Source organism: Nerophis ophidion, linkage group LG04 (assembly GCF_033978795.1).
Source record: "Nerophis ophidion isolate RoL-2023_Sa linkage group LG04, RoL_Noph_v1.0, whole genome shotgun sequence".
Lineage (NCBI taxonomy): Eukaryota > Metazoa > Chordata > Actinopteri > Syngnathiformes > Syngnathidae > Nerophis > Nerophis ophidion.
In genome coordinates this window covers 15,573,490-15,590,352 of record NC_084614.1, presented here as the reverse complement: position 1 = coordinate 15,590,352, position 16,863 = coordinate 15,573,490, and the positions used below count along the sequence as shown (strand labels likewise).

The 16,863-nt window shown below is 40.0% G+C and overlaps 1 protein-coding gene across 2 annotated transcripts in view; it reads left to right on the top strand.

Annotated features, from left to right (window-relative positions):
* Window positions 1-3,260: 3,260 nt before the first annotated feature.
* Window positions 3,261-16,863, top strand: part of klhl43 (kelch-like family member 43) — a 29,314-nt gene continuing 15,711 nt past the window's right edge. The window contains exons 1-7 of one of the 2 annotated variants that reach the window (XM_061897214.1): window positions 3,261-3,407; window positions 12,106-12,544; window positions 12,607-12,755; window positions 12,822-13,168; window positions 15,720-16,019; window positions 16,086-16,261; window positions 16,335-16,863. The exon at window positions 16,335-16,863 is cut by the window's right edge and continues 15,711 nt beyond it. In XM_061897214.1, the coding sequence (XP_061753198.1) occupies window positions 12,231-12,544; window positions 12,607-12,755; window positions 12,822-13,168; window positions 15,720-16,019; window positions 16,086-16,261; window positions 16,335-16,863 (1,815 nt within the window). In that variant the 5' untranslated portion in view covers window positions 3,261-3,407; window positions 12,106-12,230. Of the gene's footprint in view, window positions 3,433-12,105; window positions 12,545-12,606; window positions 12,756-12,821; window positions 13,169-15,719; window positions 16,020-16,085; window positions 16,262-16,334 lie in introns of both variants that reach the window. The other variant, XM_061897213.1, reaches the window with a different exon arrangement.

Genomic DNA, 16,863 nt, shown 5'->3' with positions numbered 1-16,863 from the left:
CCTATTGTTTTAGTGAGATTATACAGTACCTGAAAGTCGGAGGGGTGTGGCCACGGGTGTGTTGACCCAGTGTCTCTGAGGGAAGTCACGCAGCTGCAGCTGGACGCCATTTTCGCTGATGTCCCCGGTAAGAGCTGACTTATTACCACAATTTTCTCACCGAAAACTGCCGGTTGACATTTGGTCGGGATCCATGTTCGCTTGACCGCTCTGATCCATAGTAAAGCTTCACCTTCGGGAATTTTAAACAAGGAAACACGGTGTGGCTAAAGGCTAAAAGCTTCCCACCTCCATTTTTCTACTTTGACTTCTCCATTATTAATTGAACAAATTGCAAAAGATTCAGCAACACAGATGTCCAGAATACTGTGTAATTATGCGATTAAAGCAGACTACTTATAGCTTGGATCGGGCTGGAACCGAACCCGAGACGTCAAATACATGCGTCATCATACCGCGACGTTTTCAACACGACACTTCGCGGGAAATTTAAAATTGCAATTTAGTAAACTGAAAAGGCCGTATTGGCATGTGTTGCAATGTTAATATTTCATCATTGATATATAAACTATCAGACTGCGTGGTCGGTAGTAGTGGGTTTCAGTAGGCCTTTAAAAGAATTGTATAAAACAAATGAAACATGAAGAAAAATATTTGAACTCACAATTTGTAGAACCCATCCGACGCTGTGTAAGCCAGTGGTACCGTCGTAGTCGGTTGATTTGTGTGAAAGTGGCGGGCATTTCCCCATTTCACCGCCGGTATTGTGCTAAAATGTGATTGACGGCCAAAAATGTATTTCCTTCGCGGGAGCACGAACCGCTCGCTAAACCTGCATTGCTTGGCTTCGTCCGTCCACAGCGGATTACTAGGTGTAAGACAGACACTTTATCTCCGTGGTTATTGTACCGGTGAGTATTCTGTGGCTTTCTATGGCTCCGGTGCCACTTCCTGTTTTCGAAACTTGTGATTGGATACTCACTTGGGACTCCCACGTGAGTATCCAATCACAGCGTAAGGCCAGCTAGAAGGCCTTACCTACAACAACTCGTGATCTGATTGGCTAATGCAATTGTCCATAATATGACATAACGAGAATATGAATACTTTAAGATATTCACGGAAAGTAAATCAAAAATTACTTTTATCTTTAATTATGATCATGATTTCTGGTCATCTTAGGCCAGCAGAGAAGGCCTTGCTGGCCTCTTGCTAATATATTGCTATGAGCCACCCAACATGACTGTATTTGGTTTTTAGTTTTGCTGAACTAACAAGTATAAGAATTAAGGCATCATGCTAAATTTCAGCCAGAGGCAAGCTAGTCTAGTTTGTGTTGCACGTTCACACACAATTCCTGATTGTGGAATTGTTACGCTACATGCTAATTTAAACAAATTCTAATATACTTTTACATGGCATTTTATAAGCAGCTTGAACAGGGCGAAAAAAACGGGTTAGAAAATCTGCTACAGTCTGAGCACTAAATTCATATGATGTTAATTATCTGCTGTTTTTTTTCTTTATGTACAAACCTGGTGTGTTATCATAAATGAAACTGTTCAGATGTTATTAGGATGAAGCAAAACCAAACTTCGTATGTAAAATACGAAAGAGTTTACTGCAGAATTTTTTTTTTTTATGCTCTAAAGCAGGGGTCTCTAAACTTTTTGACTCGGGGTCCGCATTGGGTTAAAAAAAATTTGGCCGGTGGACCGGCTTAAAACAAACAAAAAAAAAATACAATATATATATATATATATATATATATATATATATACATACATACACACACACACACACACACATATATTCCGAGCACTATCGATGGGAAAATGCCTTTTTAGACAATATCATTTGCAAAATGGATTAGAAAAATTAAAAAAAAAAAAAAAAAAAAAACATATGTATATATTTTTAACTTGGGACTTCCCTTGGGCCGGATTTTGGATGCTGGCGGGCCGGATCCAGCTCGTTGGCCGTAGTTTGGGGACCCCTGCTCTAAAGTGGAGGTTGGTTTTTTTTTTAGATTTCTCCAGGGATTTTTCAAATGTGGTTATTCGATCCCGTGATGAAGGATCTCTGCAATTTATATTGGTGTTTATGTACTCTATTTCAGTGGTCCCCAACCACCGGGCCCTGGCCCGATTGGTACCGGGCCACAGAATTTTTTTTTATAAATTTTTATTTTAAAAAAGAAAAAAAAAAAAAAGTTTTTGTTTTTTTTGTTAAATCAACATAAAAAACACAATTTACACTTACAATTAGTGCACTAACCACAAAAACGTCCCTTTTTCATGACAAAGAAAAAAAAAAGAAAAAAAAAAGGATTCCCCCCCGGGCCGCGGGACAAATTATTAAGTGTTGACCGGTCCGCGGATACAAAAAGGTTGGGGACCACTGCTCTATCTCATTTGTTTATGTTGTTTTTTCTATGTTGTTACCGTTTTTGCATTTAGGTTTATGTAATAAAAGGATATGTATTTTTATTTTTGGGGCGGGAAAGTGTGTGTGGGAGGGGCAAGCGATGATTCGCCCAGGGCGTATATCTAGCCAGGAGCGCCTCTGGCAACAAATATTATATCCATCCATCCATTTTTTACCGCTTGTCCCTTTTGGGGTCTCGGGGGGTGCTGGAGCCTATCTCAGCTGCATTCGGGCAGAAGGCGGGGTACATCCTGTTCCAAAAGGGTTTTTTTAAATTACAAATGAATAACTAAATATCTGTTTGATTTATGATGTCAAAGCAAATCCATCCATCCATCAATTTTCTACCGCTTGTCCCTTTTTGAGGCCGCAGGGGTCAAAGCAAATCCTCTATCAAATTGTTTCCACATTTTTTTTCCCGGTAAAATTTTACGATGGAAAAAAACCTGACATCTCAGAATTTTACCGTCTAAAAAATTGGTACCGTTTTTCCATTTTCAGCGATATGCTGTAATAAACACTGACAATTTAACGGAAAAAAATCTGGCATCAAAGCTGCTATTTGTTAGCTTAAACTCTACGTACATTGTTGTTTACGTATTGTGTACTGTACGTAAAAAAAAAAAAAAATTTCAAATGTATAATACATATATATCCATGTATTATTCAGTGTTACAAGTGGGCCTCTGAGGGTAGCCATAACTGCGAGGTGGCCCTCGATGAAAAGGAGTTTGACACGTCTGTGACGTAAGGGATATATTTGGCAGGGAGGGTGCCATGAGTGCCTCTATTTGGACATGGCGGGCTTGGATATGGGGGCATGGGTTGGGGCCGGGGGCTGACGCCTACGTCACAACTGTAGTTTGGATCATGTGACAAGGACTAAGTACACACACACACACAGAGCACCTTGGTTGAGAAACGGTGGGAAAGTCATGAGGAATCTTTGAGGAAAGCAACAGAAAGAAGAGTGACTAAGGGTGAGCAAGAAAACAGGACAGAAAGGTAAACTGGTTCTTATTTGGATTAGACACCCCTTTTAGGTTCCCAAACTTGACCCTGCAAATGCCAGTAGATTGTGCTGCAAAAAGGCAGAATTACAGAAAGGTTTGAATTGGACGTGTGAAATAACTGCTGATGAAGAATAATTTAAGTGGATGGTGGGTTAGTGTTGGTGTGTGTTACCTCTTATTTCCACACACACTTGCATGCATGTGTGCCTATAAATACTCTGGTGAGATAAGCAAAGCGCTGCTCAGAAATGCAATATTGGCATGTTTGGTTAAACACGACTGGTGTAGTGTCATGGATTTAAAACATTTTTCAATATAAGACTTTTTGCGTGCTTACGTTTGTTTTTTTTTACTATTATTTTAATTTGCTATCTAATTCGGCAACTGTTTCAACGTGTTGTGGTAAGCTCACCAAGCAGGATGCAATACATCTTCAAAATCCATTACTGCAGAAAAAAAATACTTATTTTTGTGAATTGAGGTTTAAAAACGTACACATTTTCATTTGACAAAGATTATGCTTCACTCTTCTTAATACATGCACAACAAAAGCAGGAAATGTCGCGATTTAAGCTAGCTTTTAAAGGGGAAGTGCACTTTTTTTTTTAGAATTTTGCCTACCGGACACAATCATGAGAAACAAAAAGACAAAAAGGTTTAGTTTAGTTTTTTTGTATTCTAACTTGTAAAAAATCGTCCTGTTTTAGGTAGCTAGCAATGCAGCTAAAGGGAGCAATCAAATCTACCACTAAATCACTTTAAAAATGCATTCAAAAACCGTCAACAACACGTCATTTAGGTTCCTTAACTTGTATAATAATAAAGCTGTAGCGACATTTTTATTGTAAGAGCGACTACTGAGGAACTCTTTTTTTCTATCGTAGTAACTAGAGATGTTCGATATTATCGTGGCGATAAATGCTTTAAAATGTAATATCGGAAATTATCAGTATCGGTTTCAAAATTATCGGTATCGGTTTGAAAAAATAGTAATATTTATGTCTTTTTAAAACACCGATGTGTACGCAGTCGTAGGGAGAAATACAGAGCGCCAATAAACCTTAAAGGCACAGTCACATAATAACTTCGGTTTTTCACACACACACACACACACACATAAGTGAATGCACGCATACTTGGTCAACAGCCATACAGGTCACACTGAGGGTGGCCGTTTAAACAACTTTAACACTGTTACAAATATGCGCCACACTGTGAACCCACACCAAACAAGAATGACAAACACATTTCGGGAGAACATCCGCACGGTACCACAACATAAACACAACAGAACAAATACCCAGAAAAGCCGTAGATATTATGTGATTGGGCCGGCACGGAAAGGCAGTGCCTTTAAGGTTTATTGGCGCTCTGTATTTCTCCCTACGTTCGTTTAGCACTCCGTACAGCAGCGTTTTAAAAATGTCATAAATTTTACTTTTTGAAACGGATACCGATAATTTCCGATATTACATTTTAAAGCATTTATCGGCCAACAATATCAGCAGTCCAATATTATCGGACATCTCTAGTAATTATTGTCAAATGCATCATCCTGAATCTGTTAAATGTTATCTTACTCAATTTTAGTGTTTTAAGAAATCGTACCTCCCCCAAAATCGTGACCCGCGCTAGTGCCAAACCGAATCATCATGTTAGCCGTTGCTAGCTCAACAGTGGGAGTCAATTTAGCCTCAGATATGTTGACAACAAATATAACTACAAAGATGCCGGAGGGTCGAAATTCACTTCATTATTAAAAAGTATTCTTGCGTTATTTTTTTTGTTCCGCCTTAAGATGTATTTAGCCATCACGCCTGTTGGAGAAGGACGTAAACAAAGCGGCGAATTAAAACTGGAGGCGCCGACCAAAACTTTCCTATGATATCAGCACAAGCTTGAACATAATCCAAAGCAATTTGACTCTTGGCAGGGGGTTGGGAGGCTGTGACCTCATTGCGCTCCAGGATTTGAAATAGTTTGTGTCATCTAAGGGGTTTCCACACCCTGGTGAAGGACAGCAGCTGTTGGCCCTGTCATATGAGGCATCTCATAATTAATTAATAGGGATGCTGAAAAAAATGTATTCAATTCGGAAATCAATCGTATTTATTAAGATTGGGAATCCTCACTCCAAGAATCAAAGTGTGTGCCAGGGGGCAAACATATTTTATTTTCTAAACAAATAATAAAAAGTCAAACAGAAGTTAAGTTTGATCAGTGAGCCACCAGAGCTCTCGTTAAGTGGCATTGAAATAACGTCGGACGGTCAGAAATATCCCGGTCAAGGCCGGTCGGTGCAGAATGCAGCTGTCGCACCTCCAACCCCTACAGCACTTTTACACCTTCAAAGGTGGCGTTCTGTTTTTACGCACAAGTTGTTTTTCACTCCCAACTCACACTACATGTTTATCGTCCAAGAGTCACAACTAGTCACTGAAGTCCTCGCGCTGTTTATATTGTTGATGTTACTCTTTAGTCCAATAGCTGTTGCAGTTTGTGGCCGTTGTACCATGAATTGACGTGGACCCCGACTTAAACAAGATGAAAAACCTATATGGGTGTTACCATTTAGTGGTCAATTGTACGGAATATGTACTGTACTGTGCAATCTACTAATACAAGCTTCAATCAACCAATCAATCGATCAATCAATCAGTTGTCTAAACCAGTGGTCCCCAACTACCGGGCCGGGCCGCGGCTCGATTGGTACTGGGCCGCAGAGGAAATTTTTATAATTTTTTTGTTTTGTTTTATTAAATCAACATAAAAAACACAATATACACTTACAATTAGTGCATCAACCCAAAAAAACTCCCATTTTCATGACAAAAAAATAATAATAATAAATAAATAAATTAAAAAAAACTTTCCCGCCGGCCCGTAGGACAAATTATCAAGCGTTGACCGGTCCGCAGCTACAAAAAAATTGGGGACCACTGGTCTAAACTAAATAAGGAAACATTTCCACCCCACTGTCAACATTTGGAAAAAAAGGGAAATTTTCCTGAAAATAAGGGAAGATTTTCGGTAAATGAATAATATATATTTAAAAACCTGTCAATTTTCAACAAATGTAAATATTATCCCAAAACTATTTTGAGTCCTGTATTTGTTTTAACCTCTGTTTATCTATATATTGTTGCTGTTCCACTTGAGTCCTGTTGGTGTCACTGTTTCTAGTTTATTTCCGACACGTCAACGTTTGAAGAAAATGGCTATTTTTTTTTAGCAAATAAAATTATCTTCACAAACCTTCCAGTCACTGAAAATGCGAATATTATCCCAAAACTATTTTTAGTAGGGGTGTGGGGAAAAAATCTATTCGAATTTGAATCACAATTCTCACATTGTGCGATTCAGAATTGATTCTCCTTCTTAAAAATATCGATTGAAAATTTTTTTTTTTTTTAATTTTTATCCATCCAACAAAACAATACACAGTAATACCATAACAATGCAATCCGATTCCAAAACCAAACCTGACCCAGCAACACTCACAACTGCAATAAACAGAGCAATTGAGGAGACACAAACACGACACAGAACAAACCAAAAGTAGTGAAACAAAAATGAATATTATCAACAACAGTATCAATATTAGTTATAATTTCAGCATAGCAGTGATTAAAAATCCCTCATTGACATTATAATTAGACATTTATAAAAAATAAAAAAAAAAGAACAATAGTGTCACAGTGGCTTACACTTGCATCGCATCTCATAAGCTTGACAACACACTGTGTCGAATATTTTCACAAAGATAAAATAAGACATCTTTTTGGTTCGTTTAATAGTTAAAACAAATTTACATTAGTGCAATCAGTTGATAAAACATTGTCCTTTACAATTATAAAAGATCCTGCTGAAATCCTATGTATTGAATGAATAGAGAATCCTTTTAAATCGGGAAAACATCGTTTTCGAATCGAGAATCGTGTTGAAATGAAAAAAAAATCGATTTTGAATCAAATCGTGACCCCAAGAATCGTTATTGAATCGAATCGTGGGACACCCAAAGATTCGCAGCCCTAATTTTTAGTATTCATTTTTTGCTGCTATTCCTATGGGTGTTTCTAACTTATTTTCCTCCCTCTGTGACATGTGAATTTCAAATCTTGAAAACAAGAGAAGATATTATGCAAATAACATTTTTTTTACAGACCTGCCAATTTTGAAGAAATTTACATGCGATTCCAAACCTTTTTTTTTTCCTACTTCATGTTTTTTTTTCTGTTTTCTCATTTACCGTTAATACATTTATATTGTTGCTGTTCCACTTAAATCCTGTAAGTGTCACTATTTCAAGCTTATTTCTGCCCTCTGTGGAATACGGGTCAACATTTGAAATTTAAGAGAAAATTATTTAAATTTAGGGAAGATTAAATGAAAGGTTTAAAATAAAATACATGAAATATTTTTACACACTTGCCAATCCTGAAGAAATTTACATATGATCTCAAAACTATTTTTAGTACTCTATTTTCTTGTTTTCTCATTTGCTATTTATTTTTCTATTGTTGCTGTTCCACTTATATTGTTGCTCAACGTGTCACGGTTTCTAACTTATTTCCGTCCTTTGTCAACATTTGAAAATAGAAATAATCTTGAAAATAAGTGAAGATTCTGTGCAAATAAAAATGTTTTAACAGACCTGCCAATCTTGAAGAAATTTAAATGTGATTCCAAAACCATTGCTTTTCCTTCTGTTTTCTCTTTTGCTGTTTGTATTTATTTGTTGCTTTTCCACTTAAATCCTTTAGGTGTCACCGTTACTAATTTATTTCCACCCTTTGTGAGATACAAGTCAACATTTGAAAATAAGAGAAATATTCTTGAAAATAAGGAAAGATTCTGTGCAAATAAAAATGTTTTAACAGACCTGCCAATCTTGAAGAAATTTAAATGTGGTCACAAAACCATTGACTTTCCTTCTGTTTTCTCTTTTGCAGTTTATATTTATATTGTTGCTACTCCACTTAAATCCTTTAGGTGTTGCGGTTACTAACTTATTTGCACCCTCTGTAAGATACACATTAACAATTTAAAAGGATAGAAATAGTCTTGAAGATAAGGAAATATTTTTTACAAATAAAAATATTTTAACAGACTTGTCAACCATAGATAAATTTAAATGTAATCCTAAAATTATTTTTCGTACTGTATTTGGTTTTCCTTCTCTTATCTCATATGCTGTTTATTTTTAAATTGTGGCTGTTCCAATTGAGTCCTGTTGGTGTCACTTTTTCTTGCTTTTTTTACGCCCACTGTGAGATAATTTGTCATTTGCATTTGAAAATAAAAAAAAAATAGGCATGACAATGAGGGAGTTTTTTTGAAAATTAAAAATTATTTCCAGACATGTCAATCTTGAAGAAATGTAAATATTATCCCAAAACTATTTCTAGTACTGGATTTAATTTTGTTCTGAATGTATTTATGCCTATGTTTTCCCATTTGTTGTTCATATTTCTATTGTTGCTGTTCCATTTAAGTCCTGTAGTTGTCAATGTTTCAAACTCAATTCCACACCAACATTTGAAAAAAAGAGACATTGTACTAAAAAAAAAGAAAGAAAGATTTTCGGCAAATAAAACAAATATTTCACGGACTTGCCTGTATTTTTAACAAATGTAATTATTACAAAAAATGTTAAATTGGCCCTAGTGTGTGAATGTGAGTGTGAATGTTGTCTGTCTATCTGTGTTGGCCCTGCGATGAGGTGGCGACTTGTCCAGGGTGTACCCCGCTTTCCGCCCGATTGTAGCTGAGATAGGCGCCAGCGCCCCCCGCGACCCCAAAAGGGACTAAGCGGTAGAAAATGGATGGATGGATGTTTTGTACTGTATGGGTTTTTTTTCTGTTTACTCATTTGATGTTCATTTTTATATTGTTGCTGTTCCATTTAAGTCCTAAAATTGTCACTGTTTCTAGCTCGTTTCCGACCTATGTGGGATACATGTCAAAATTGATAATAAAGGGACATTTTTCCCAAAATAAAAGAAGATTTTTTAGCAAATAAAACATATTTTTACAGACCTGCCAATCTTGAACAAATGTAAATAATATCCCAAAACAGTCTTCTCTCTGGTCACTAAAAACACCACGAGGACCAGAGTGGGAACGCTCATCCAACCCTTTTTCCATTCACTTTCTGGTACCCAAACACCTTAAAACCCCTTAAATCAAGACTACTAATGACCGCCATAACCAGAGCACTAGGGGGAGTTCCTCAAACCACATCAAACCCATATTCAGATCGAACAGGGGTCTTAACACATTCTCCTTCTATGCCACATCAATATGAAATGCACTTCCAATAGGTGGAAAAGAAAGTGCACCCAATCCTCCTTCAAAACCACACTAAAAAAGCACCTCCAGGCGGTTACACCTTTTACCTAACACGAAACCCCCACTCTTAGATTGTAAATAATTGTATATACTTTTTGTCATGCTGTTTGAGCTTTTAATGTTCACTGCTTGCGGTAAATATCCTATAAAGTTAAGATCTATATTTCTACATCAATATGATGTCTATTAGTAAGTCTGGTTTTGATGATTAACTTGTCGAATGACTGTATTATGTTGATGGGAAATATTTGTATCACTTAAACAAGTTGCAAAACTTATTTGGGTGTTACCATTTAGTGGTCAATTATACGGACTATGTACTGTACTGTGTAAACTGTATCAATTCATGTGTTCTCCTTCCTCACAGTCTGCTAATAAAGGCTTCAATCAATCGATCAAAACGCGCCGGTCAATCTTAAACAAAAAATATTTTGATTGTTGTTGTTTTACATGTGTCCTTTATGTGTCACTGTTTTTGACTTATTTTCCACTCATTGTGGGATACATGTCAACATTTGAAAATAAGATAAATATTCTTAAAAATAAAGGAAGATTTTCTGCAAATTAAATATTTTTACAGGCCTGCCAATCTTGAAGAAATGTACATGTGATCCTAAAACTATTTTTAGTGCTGTGTTGGTTTTTCCTTTTGTTTTCTAATTTTCTGTTTCTTTCAAAATGTTTGCTATTCAACTTAAGTCCTGTCAATGTCACATGTGCCAACTGTGTACATGTCACCATTTGAAAAGAAGACAAATATTCCTGAAAATAAAAGGGAAGATTTTAAGCAAATAAAAAATATTTTTACTGACCCGTGTAGCCTGAATAAATTTAAATATGATCCGAAAATAATTTTTACTAGTGGATACATTTTTCTGTTTATTTGTATATTGTCACTGTTTCAAACTTCCTTCCACCCTCTGTGGGACATGTCAACATTTGAAAGTTTGAAAAATATTCCTGAAAATAATGTTGTAAGTCACATTTGAAATATTTTTACAAACTTGCCAATCTTGAAAAAATCCAAATGTGATTCCAAAACTATTTTTCTGACTTCATTTGTTTTTTCTTCGGTTTTCTAATTTGCTGTTTCAATTTATATTGTTGCTGTTCCACTCAAGCTCTGTAGATGTCACTGATTCTAATGTATTTTTCCGACCTCTGTGGGATACGTGTCAACGTTTAAAAACAAGAGAAATATTCCTGAAAATAATGGAAGATTTGAGTCAAATTAAAATACTTTTACAGACTTGCCAAAAAATACTTTTACATACCTGCCAAGATTAAAGAAATTTAAATATAAACCCCAAACTATTTTTAGTACTGTACCCATTTGCTGTTTATATTTTTATATTGTTGTGATTCCACTTGTGTCCTACAGGCGTCTCTGTTTTAACTTATTTCCACTCCATGTGGGATTCATGTCAGCATTTGAAAATAAGAGTTATAGTCCTGAAAATAATGGAAGATTTCAGTAAAATTTTAAATATTTTTACTGGAATCGCCAATCTTGATGAAATCCAATTGTGATCCCAAATGCTTATTTCATTTATTTTTTTCTTCTGTTTTCAAATTTGCTGTTTATATTTATATTGTTGATGTTCCTATCAAGTTCTGTAGATGTCACTGTTTCTAATGCAATTTTCCAACCTTTGTGGGATATGTGTCAACATTTAAAAACAAGAGAAATATTCCTGAAAATAAGGGAAGATTTGAGTCAAATTCAAATACTTTTACAGACTTGCCAATCTTAAAGAAATGTAAATATAAACCCAAAACTATTTTTAGTACTTTGTGTTTTTTCTTCCGTTTTCCCATTTGCTGTTTATAGTTTTATATTTTTGCGATTCCATTTGTTTCGATTCCACTGTTTTGTACTTATTTCCACCCTCTGTGGGATTCATGTCAACATTTGAAAATAAGAGAAATATTCCTGAAAATATGAGAAGATTATAATAAAATAAAAAATAGTTTTACAGACTTAAAGCAATTTTAAATGTAAACCCAAAACTATGTTTAGTATTGTATGTGTTTTTCCTTCTGTTTTCCCATTTGCTGTGTATATTTTTATTTTGTTATTGTTCCACTTAAATCCTTTAGGTGTCACTGTTTCTAACTTATTTTCACCCTCTGTGGGATTTATGTCAACATTTGAAAATAAAACAAATATTCTAAAAATAATGGAATATTTTAGTCAATTTAAAACATTTTTACAGATCTGCCAATCTTAAATACATTTAAATATGATCCCCAAACTATTTTTAGCGCTGTATTTGTTATTCCTTCTATTTTTTATTTGTCCTTATACTTTTAGGTGCAGTGTGCTGTGTTAAACTCCGCCTGGCCAAAAAGGAGAAGAATTTGTGAAAAGATCCTCAAGATACAAAGGATCTTGCTGGTGAGCCACCATCTTGTAAGGAAGTAAACACCGCGGTCAGTATGGCCCCCAAGAAGAAGGCCTCACGCCAGAAAAAGGTCACGCCTGACACCGTCAGCCAGGTCGCCATGGAGACCGCCCCCGTGCTCCTGAAGGTGGAGCGTCGAGGAGACGGCGTTGTGGTGGTGGAGAGCGCGGCGAAGAAGATCGAGCAGATGGCGGCGTTGGATATTGCCCAGCTGAACAGCCTCAACCTGCCCCTGCCGCCGCCCGTCATCAAGCCCGGCGAGAGAGGCCTGGGCCTGGGCAGCGAGCTGACCCGGCCCCTGCACGGCAACGCCCTGCTGGAAGAGCTCAGCAAGATGCGGCAGGAGAAGTACGGCAATGTAACGCGATTTTTTTTCTCGCTACGATGTTTCAATGGTCTTTCCTGGTCAGGTTCCTGACGGATCTGGAGTTGGGCTGCAAGACAAAATCCTTTGACGTCCACAAGTTGGTCATCTCCTCAGTCAGTCAGTATTTTCGCGAGATCCTGGCCAAAGATCCCGACATGAAGCGACTGGAGCTACCGTCCCTTTCACCTCTTGGTAGGCTGCCCAGTGTGTTAACAAGCATGATGAGCGCCATCTTTAACCGCTGATGACCCCCTGCAGGCTTGGCCAACGTCATCACCTTCGCCTACCTGGGCCGCGTGCACATGTCGCTCTACACCATTGGATGCACGGTGTCGGCCGCCGCCACCCTGCAGATCCCGCAGCTCCTCAAGATGTGCACAGACTTCCTGCTGGCCGAGCTCAACGTGCAGACGTGTGTGTATGTGTGGAATATTGCCGCCGCCTACAGTTTGCCGCCCGTGTGCGACGCCGCCCGCCGCTTCGTGCTGGAAAACTTTGTGCAGTTTGCCGAGACGCCGCTCTTCACCCAGCTGACCCTGGAGCAGATCTCCGCCTTCCTGCAGGACGACTCACTGCTGCTGCCCACGGAGGTCACCGCGTTCCAGGTCAGACAGTAAAGTCACATGATCAGGTCATTTTAGCCAATCAGGAGCCGGAACTAAGTATTTTACAGAAATGGCACAATAGGAGGGGCAGCACGGTGTAAGAGGGGTTAGTGCATCTGCCTCACAATATGAAGGTCCTGAGTAGTCCTGGGTTCAATCCCGGGCTCTGGATCTTTCTGTGGGGAGTTTGCATGTCCTCCCCGTGACTGCGTGGGTTCCCTCCGGGTACTCCGGCTTCCTCCCACCTCCAAAGACATGCACCTGGGGATAGGTTGATTGGCAACACTAAATTGACCCTAGTGTGTGAATTTGAGTGTGAATGTTGTCTGTTTTTTTTACAGTAAAAAAAAAACGGGCAGCTCGGTGGCCAGAATCTTACACTAAAAATGACAGATGTACCGTTTTTCTAATTACAGTAATTCACAGAAAAAACATTTTACGATAAAATGCTGTCACCTTTTTACAGTAAAAATCCAAGATTGTTATTTTTACAGTTCAACAACGACAACTACACATGTCCTCTCAAATTTGATCAGCTTCCTTCCCGGCACAACACTCTCTACGAAGTTCCTTGGACATTGGTCGAGTAGTTTTGACGTACTCCTGCTAAAAACAAACCAGCAGGAATTCCACTTCCCTCAATGGTCTATTTTCATCTGCGCCAGCAGCTGCTCGAATGTGTGATAGCCTGCGAGGTTCCAAAAACACAGCTGAGGGAAAAATTTGTCGTATTTTTAACTCCACCCCTAGGGGGCTCTTCAGTCACAGTACATACTACCATGCCACCATTTGTCTTAGATATTCCATTGGTTACATTTTTGAAGTTGATTGTTATTAAAAGTCAAAACCCAAAACCAGTGAAGTTGGCACACAAGTTGTGTAAGTGGTAAATAAAAACAGAATACAATGATTTTCAACTTATATTCAATTGAGCAGACTGCAAAGACAAGATATATTTAATGTTTAAACTGAGAAACATCTTTTTTTTTTGCAAATAATCATCAACTTACAATTTAATGGCAGCGACATATTGCAAAAAAGTTGTCACAGAGGCATTTTTACCACTGTGTTACATGGCCTTTCCTTTTAACAACACTCAGTAATTGTTTGGGAACTGAGGAGACCAATTTGTGAAGCTTTTCAGGTTGAATTATTTCCCATTTTTGCTTGATGTACGGCTTAAGTTGTTCAACTGTCCGGGGTCTCCGCTGTCGTATTTTACGCTTCATAATGCGCCACACATTTTCGATGGGAAACAGGTCAGGACTACAGGCAGGCCAGTCTAGTAACCTCACTCTTTTACTACAAAGCCACACTGTTGTAACATGTGCAGAAGGTGGCTTGGCATTGTTTTGCCGAAATAAGCAGGGGCGTCCATGAAGAAGACGTTGCTTGAATGGCAACATATATTGCTCCAAAACCTGTATGTACCTTTCATAGTGCCTTCACAGATGTGTAAGTTACCCATGCATAGGGCACTAATTCACCCCCATACCATCACAGATGCTGGCTCTTGAACTTTGCACCTATAACAATCCGGATGGTTACTTTCCTCTTTGGTCCGAAGGACATGAAATCCACAGTTTCCAAAAAACAATTTGAAATGTGGACTCGTCAGACCCGGAACATTTTTTCACTTTGTATCAGTCCATTTTAGATGAGCTTGGGCCCAGCGAAGCTGGCGGCGTTTCCGGGTGTTGTTGATAAATGGCTTTTGCTTTGCATAGTAGAGTTTTAACTTGTACTTACAGATGTAGCGACAAGCTGTAGTTACTGACAGTGTTTTTTTTTAAGTGTTCCTGAGCCAATTTGGTGATATCCTTGACACGCTGATGGCGGTTTTTGATGCAGTACCGCCTGAGGGATCGAAGGTCACGAACTTGCCGCTTGCGTGCAGTGATTTCTCCAGATTCTCTGAACCTTTTGATGATAGTACGGACCGTAACTGGTGAAATACCTAAATTCCTTGCAATAGCTCGTTGAGAAATGTTGTTCTTAAACTGTTTGACAATTTGCTCACGCATTTGTTCGCAAAGTGGTGACCCTCGCCCCAACCTTGTTTGTGAATGACTGAGCATTTCATGGAAGCTGCTTTTATACACAATCATGGCATACACCTGTTCCCAATCAGGCTGTTCAGCTGTGGGACGTAACAAATAAGTGTTTAAAGAGCATTCCTCAACTTTCTCAATCTTGTTGCAGGCATCAAATTCCAAATTAGCTAAAATTAGCAAAAAATAAAGTTTACTAGCTCGAACGTTAAGTATCTGGTCTTTGCAGTCTATTCAACTGAGTATAAGTTGAAAAGGATTGTATTCTGTGTATATTTACGAATTACACACCGTGCCAACTTCACTGGTTTTGGGTTTTGTATAAACAGTGCGTGTGATTATGTGATTCCCCCTAATGGTTGTGGCCCTCAGCTACCGCATCAGTGTCTATGCCAGGGGCCGGCCCTGGCAGCAGGAGTCAAAAGGTATAAATCAACATCTCACAGGCTCATCTTCTTCTTCTTCTTCTTCTTCTTCTTCTTCTTTGGTTCTTTTCCCAGCTGGCCATGAAGTGGCTGGACTTTGACTCCGCCCGCCACCCTCACGCCGCCGCCCTCCTGTCCCACGTGCGCTTCGAGACCATCCCTGCCAGCGAGCTGGTGAGCCAGATTCAGCCTGTGCCGCGCATGATGCTGGACGCCCAGTGCCACCGCCTGCTGGTGGACGCCATGAACTACCACCTGCTGCCCCACCAGCAGAACACGCTGCAATCCCGCCGCACGCAGCTGCGCGCCAGCCACCAGACCTTGCTGACTATCGGCGGCCGGCCCTCACTCACCGAGCGCGCCCTCAGCCGTGAGGTGGGCGCCCTTTTTTAAGCGCCGTTTTTAAAAGGCCGGACGTGACCTTTCGATCAATGTGTCCAGGTACTGTGGCGGGACCCCCGCGAGGGCGGAGCAGCCTGGCGCCACCTCACGCAGCTCCCAGCAAAAAGCTTCAATCAGTGCGTGGCCGTGATGGACGGTTTCCTGTATGTGGCGGGCGGGGAGGACCAGAATGATGCTCGCAATCAGGCCAAGCACGCCGTCAGCACCCTCAGCAGGTGAGACTCAGTCATCCCCATTTGGGGTCTCTGTCGAGCAGTGGCAGGTGAAGTTTATTATTTCCGCCGACAGGTACGACCCCCGCTTCAACACCTGGCTTCACCTGGCTAGCATGCGTCAACGCCGCACTCATTTCTCGCTGGCAGCCAGCGGGGGCCGCCTGGTTGCCATCGGCGGGCGAAACGTGGAAGGCCTCCTGGCCACGACTGAGAGCTATCTGCCCTCCTCCAACACCTGGCAGATGCGTGCCCCCATGGAGGTGCCGCGCTGCTGCCACGCCAGCGCCACCCTCGCCTCCGGAGACATCCTGGTGAGCGGCGGCTACATCAACTGCGCCTACTCCCGCTCGGTGGCGTGCTACAGCGTGGAGAGTGACACCTGGACGCAGAAGCCCCCCATGGAGACGCCCCGCGGCTGGCACTGCTCCGCCACTCTGGGCGGTAAGGTGTACGTAGTGGGTGGGAGCCAGCTGGGGCCCGGCGGGGAGCGGGTGGACGTGCTCAGCGTGGAGGTCTTCTCCGCCGAGGGCGACGGCACATGGAGCAGGGCCGCGCCGCTTCCGCTGGGTGTGAGCACGGCGGGGCTGTCGCCGCTGACCGAC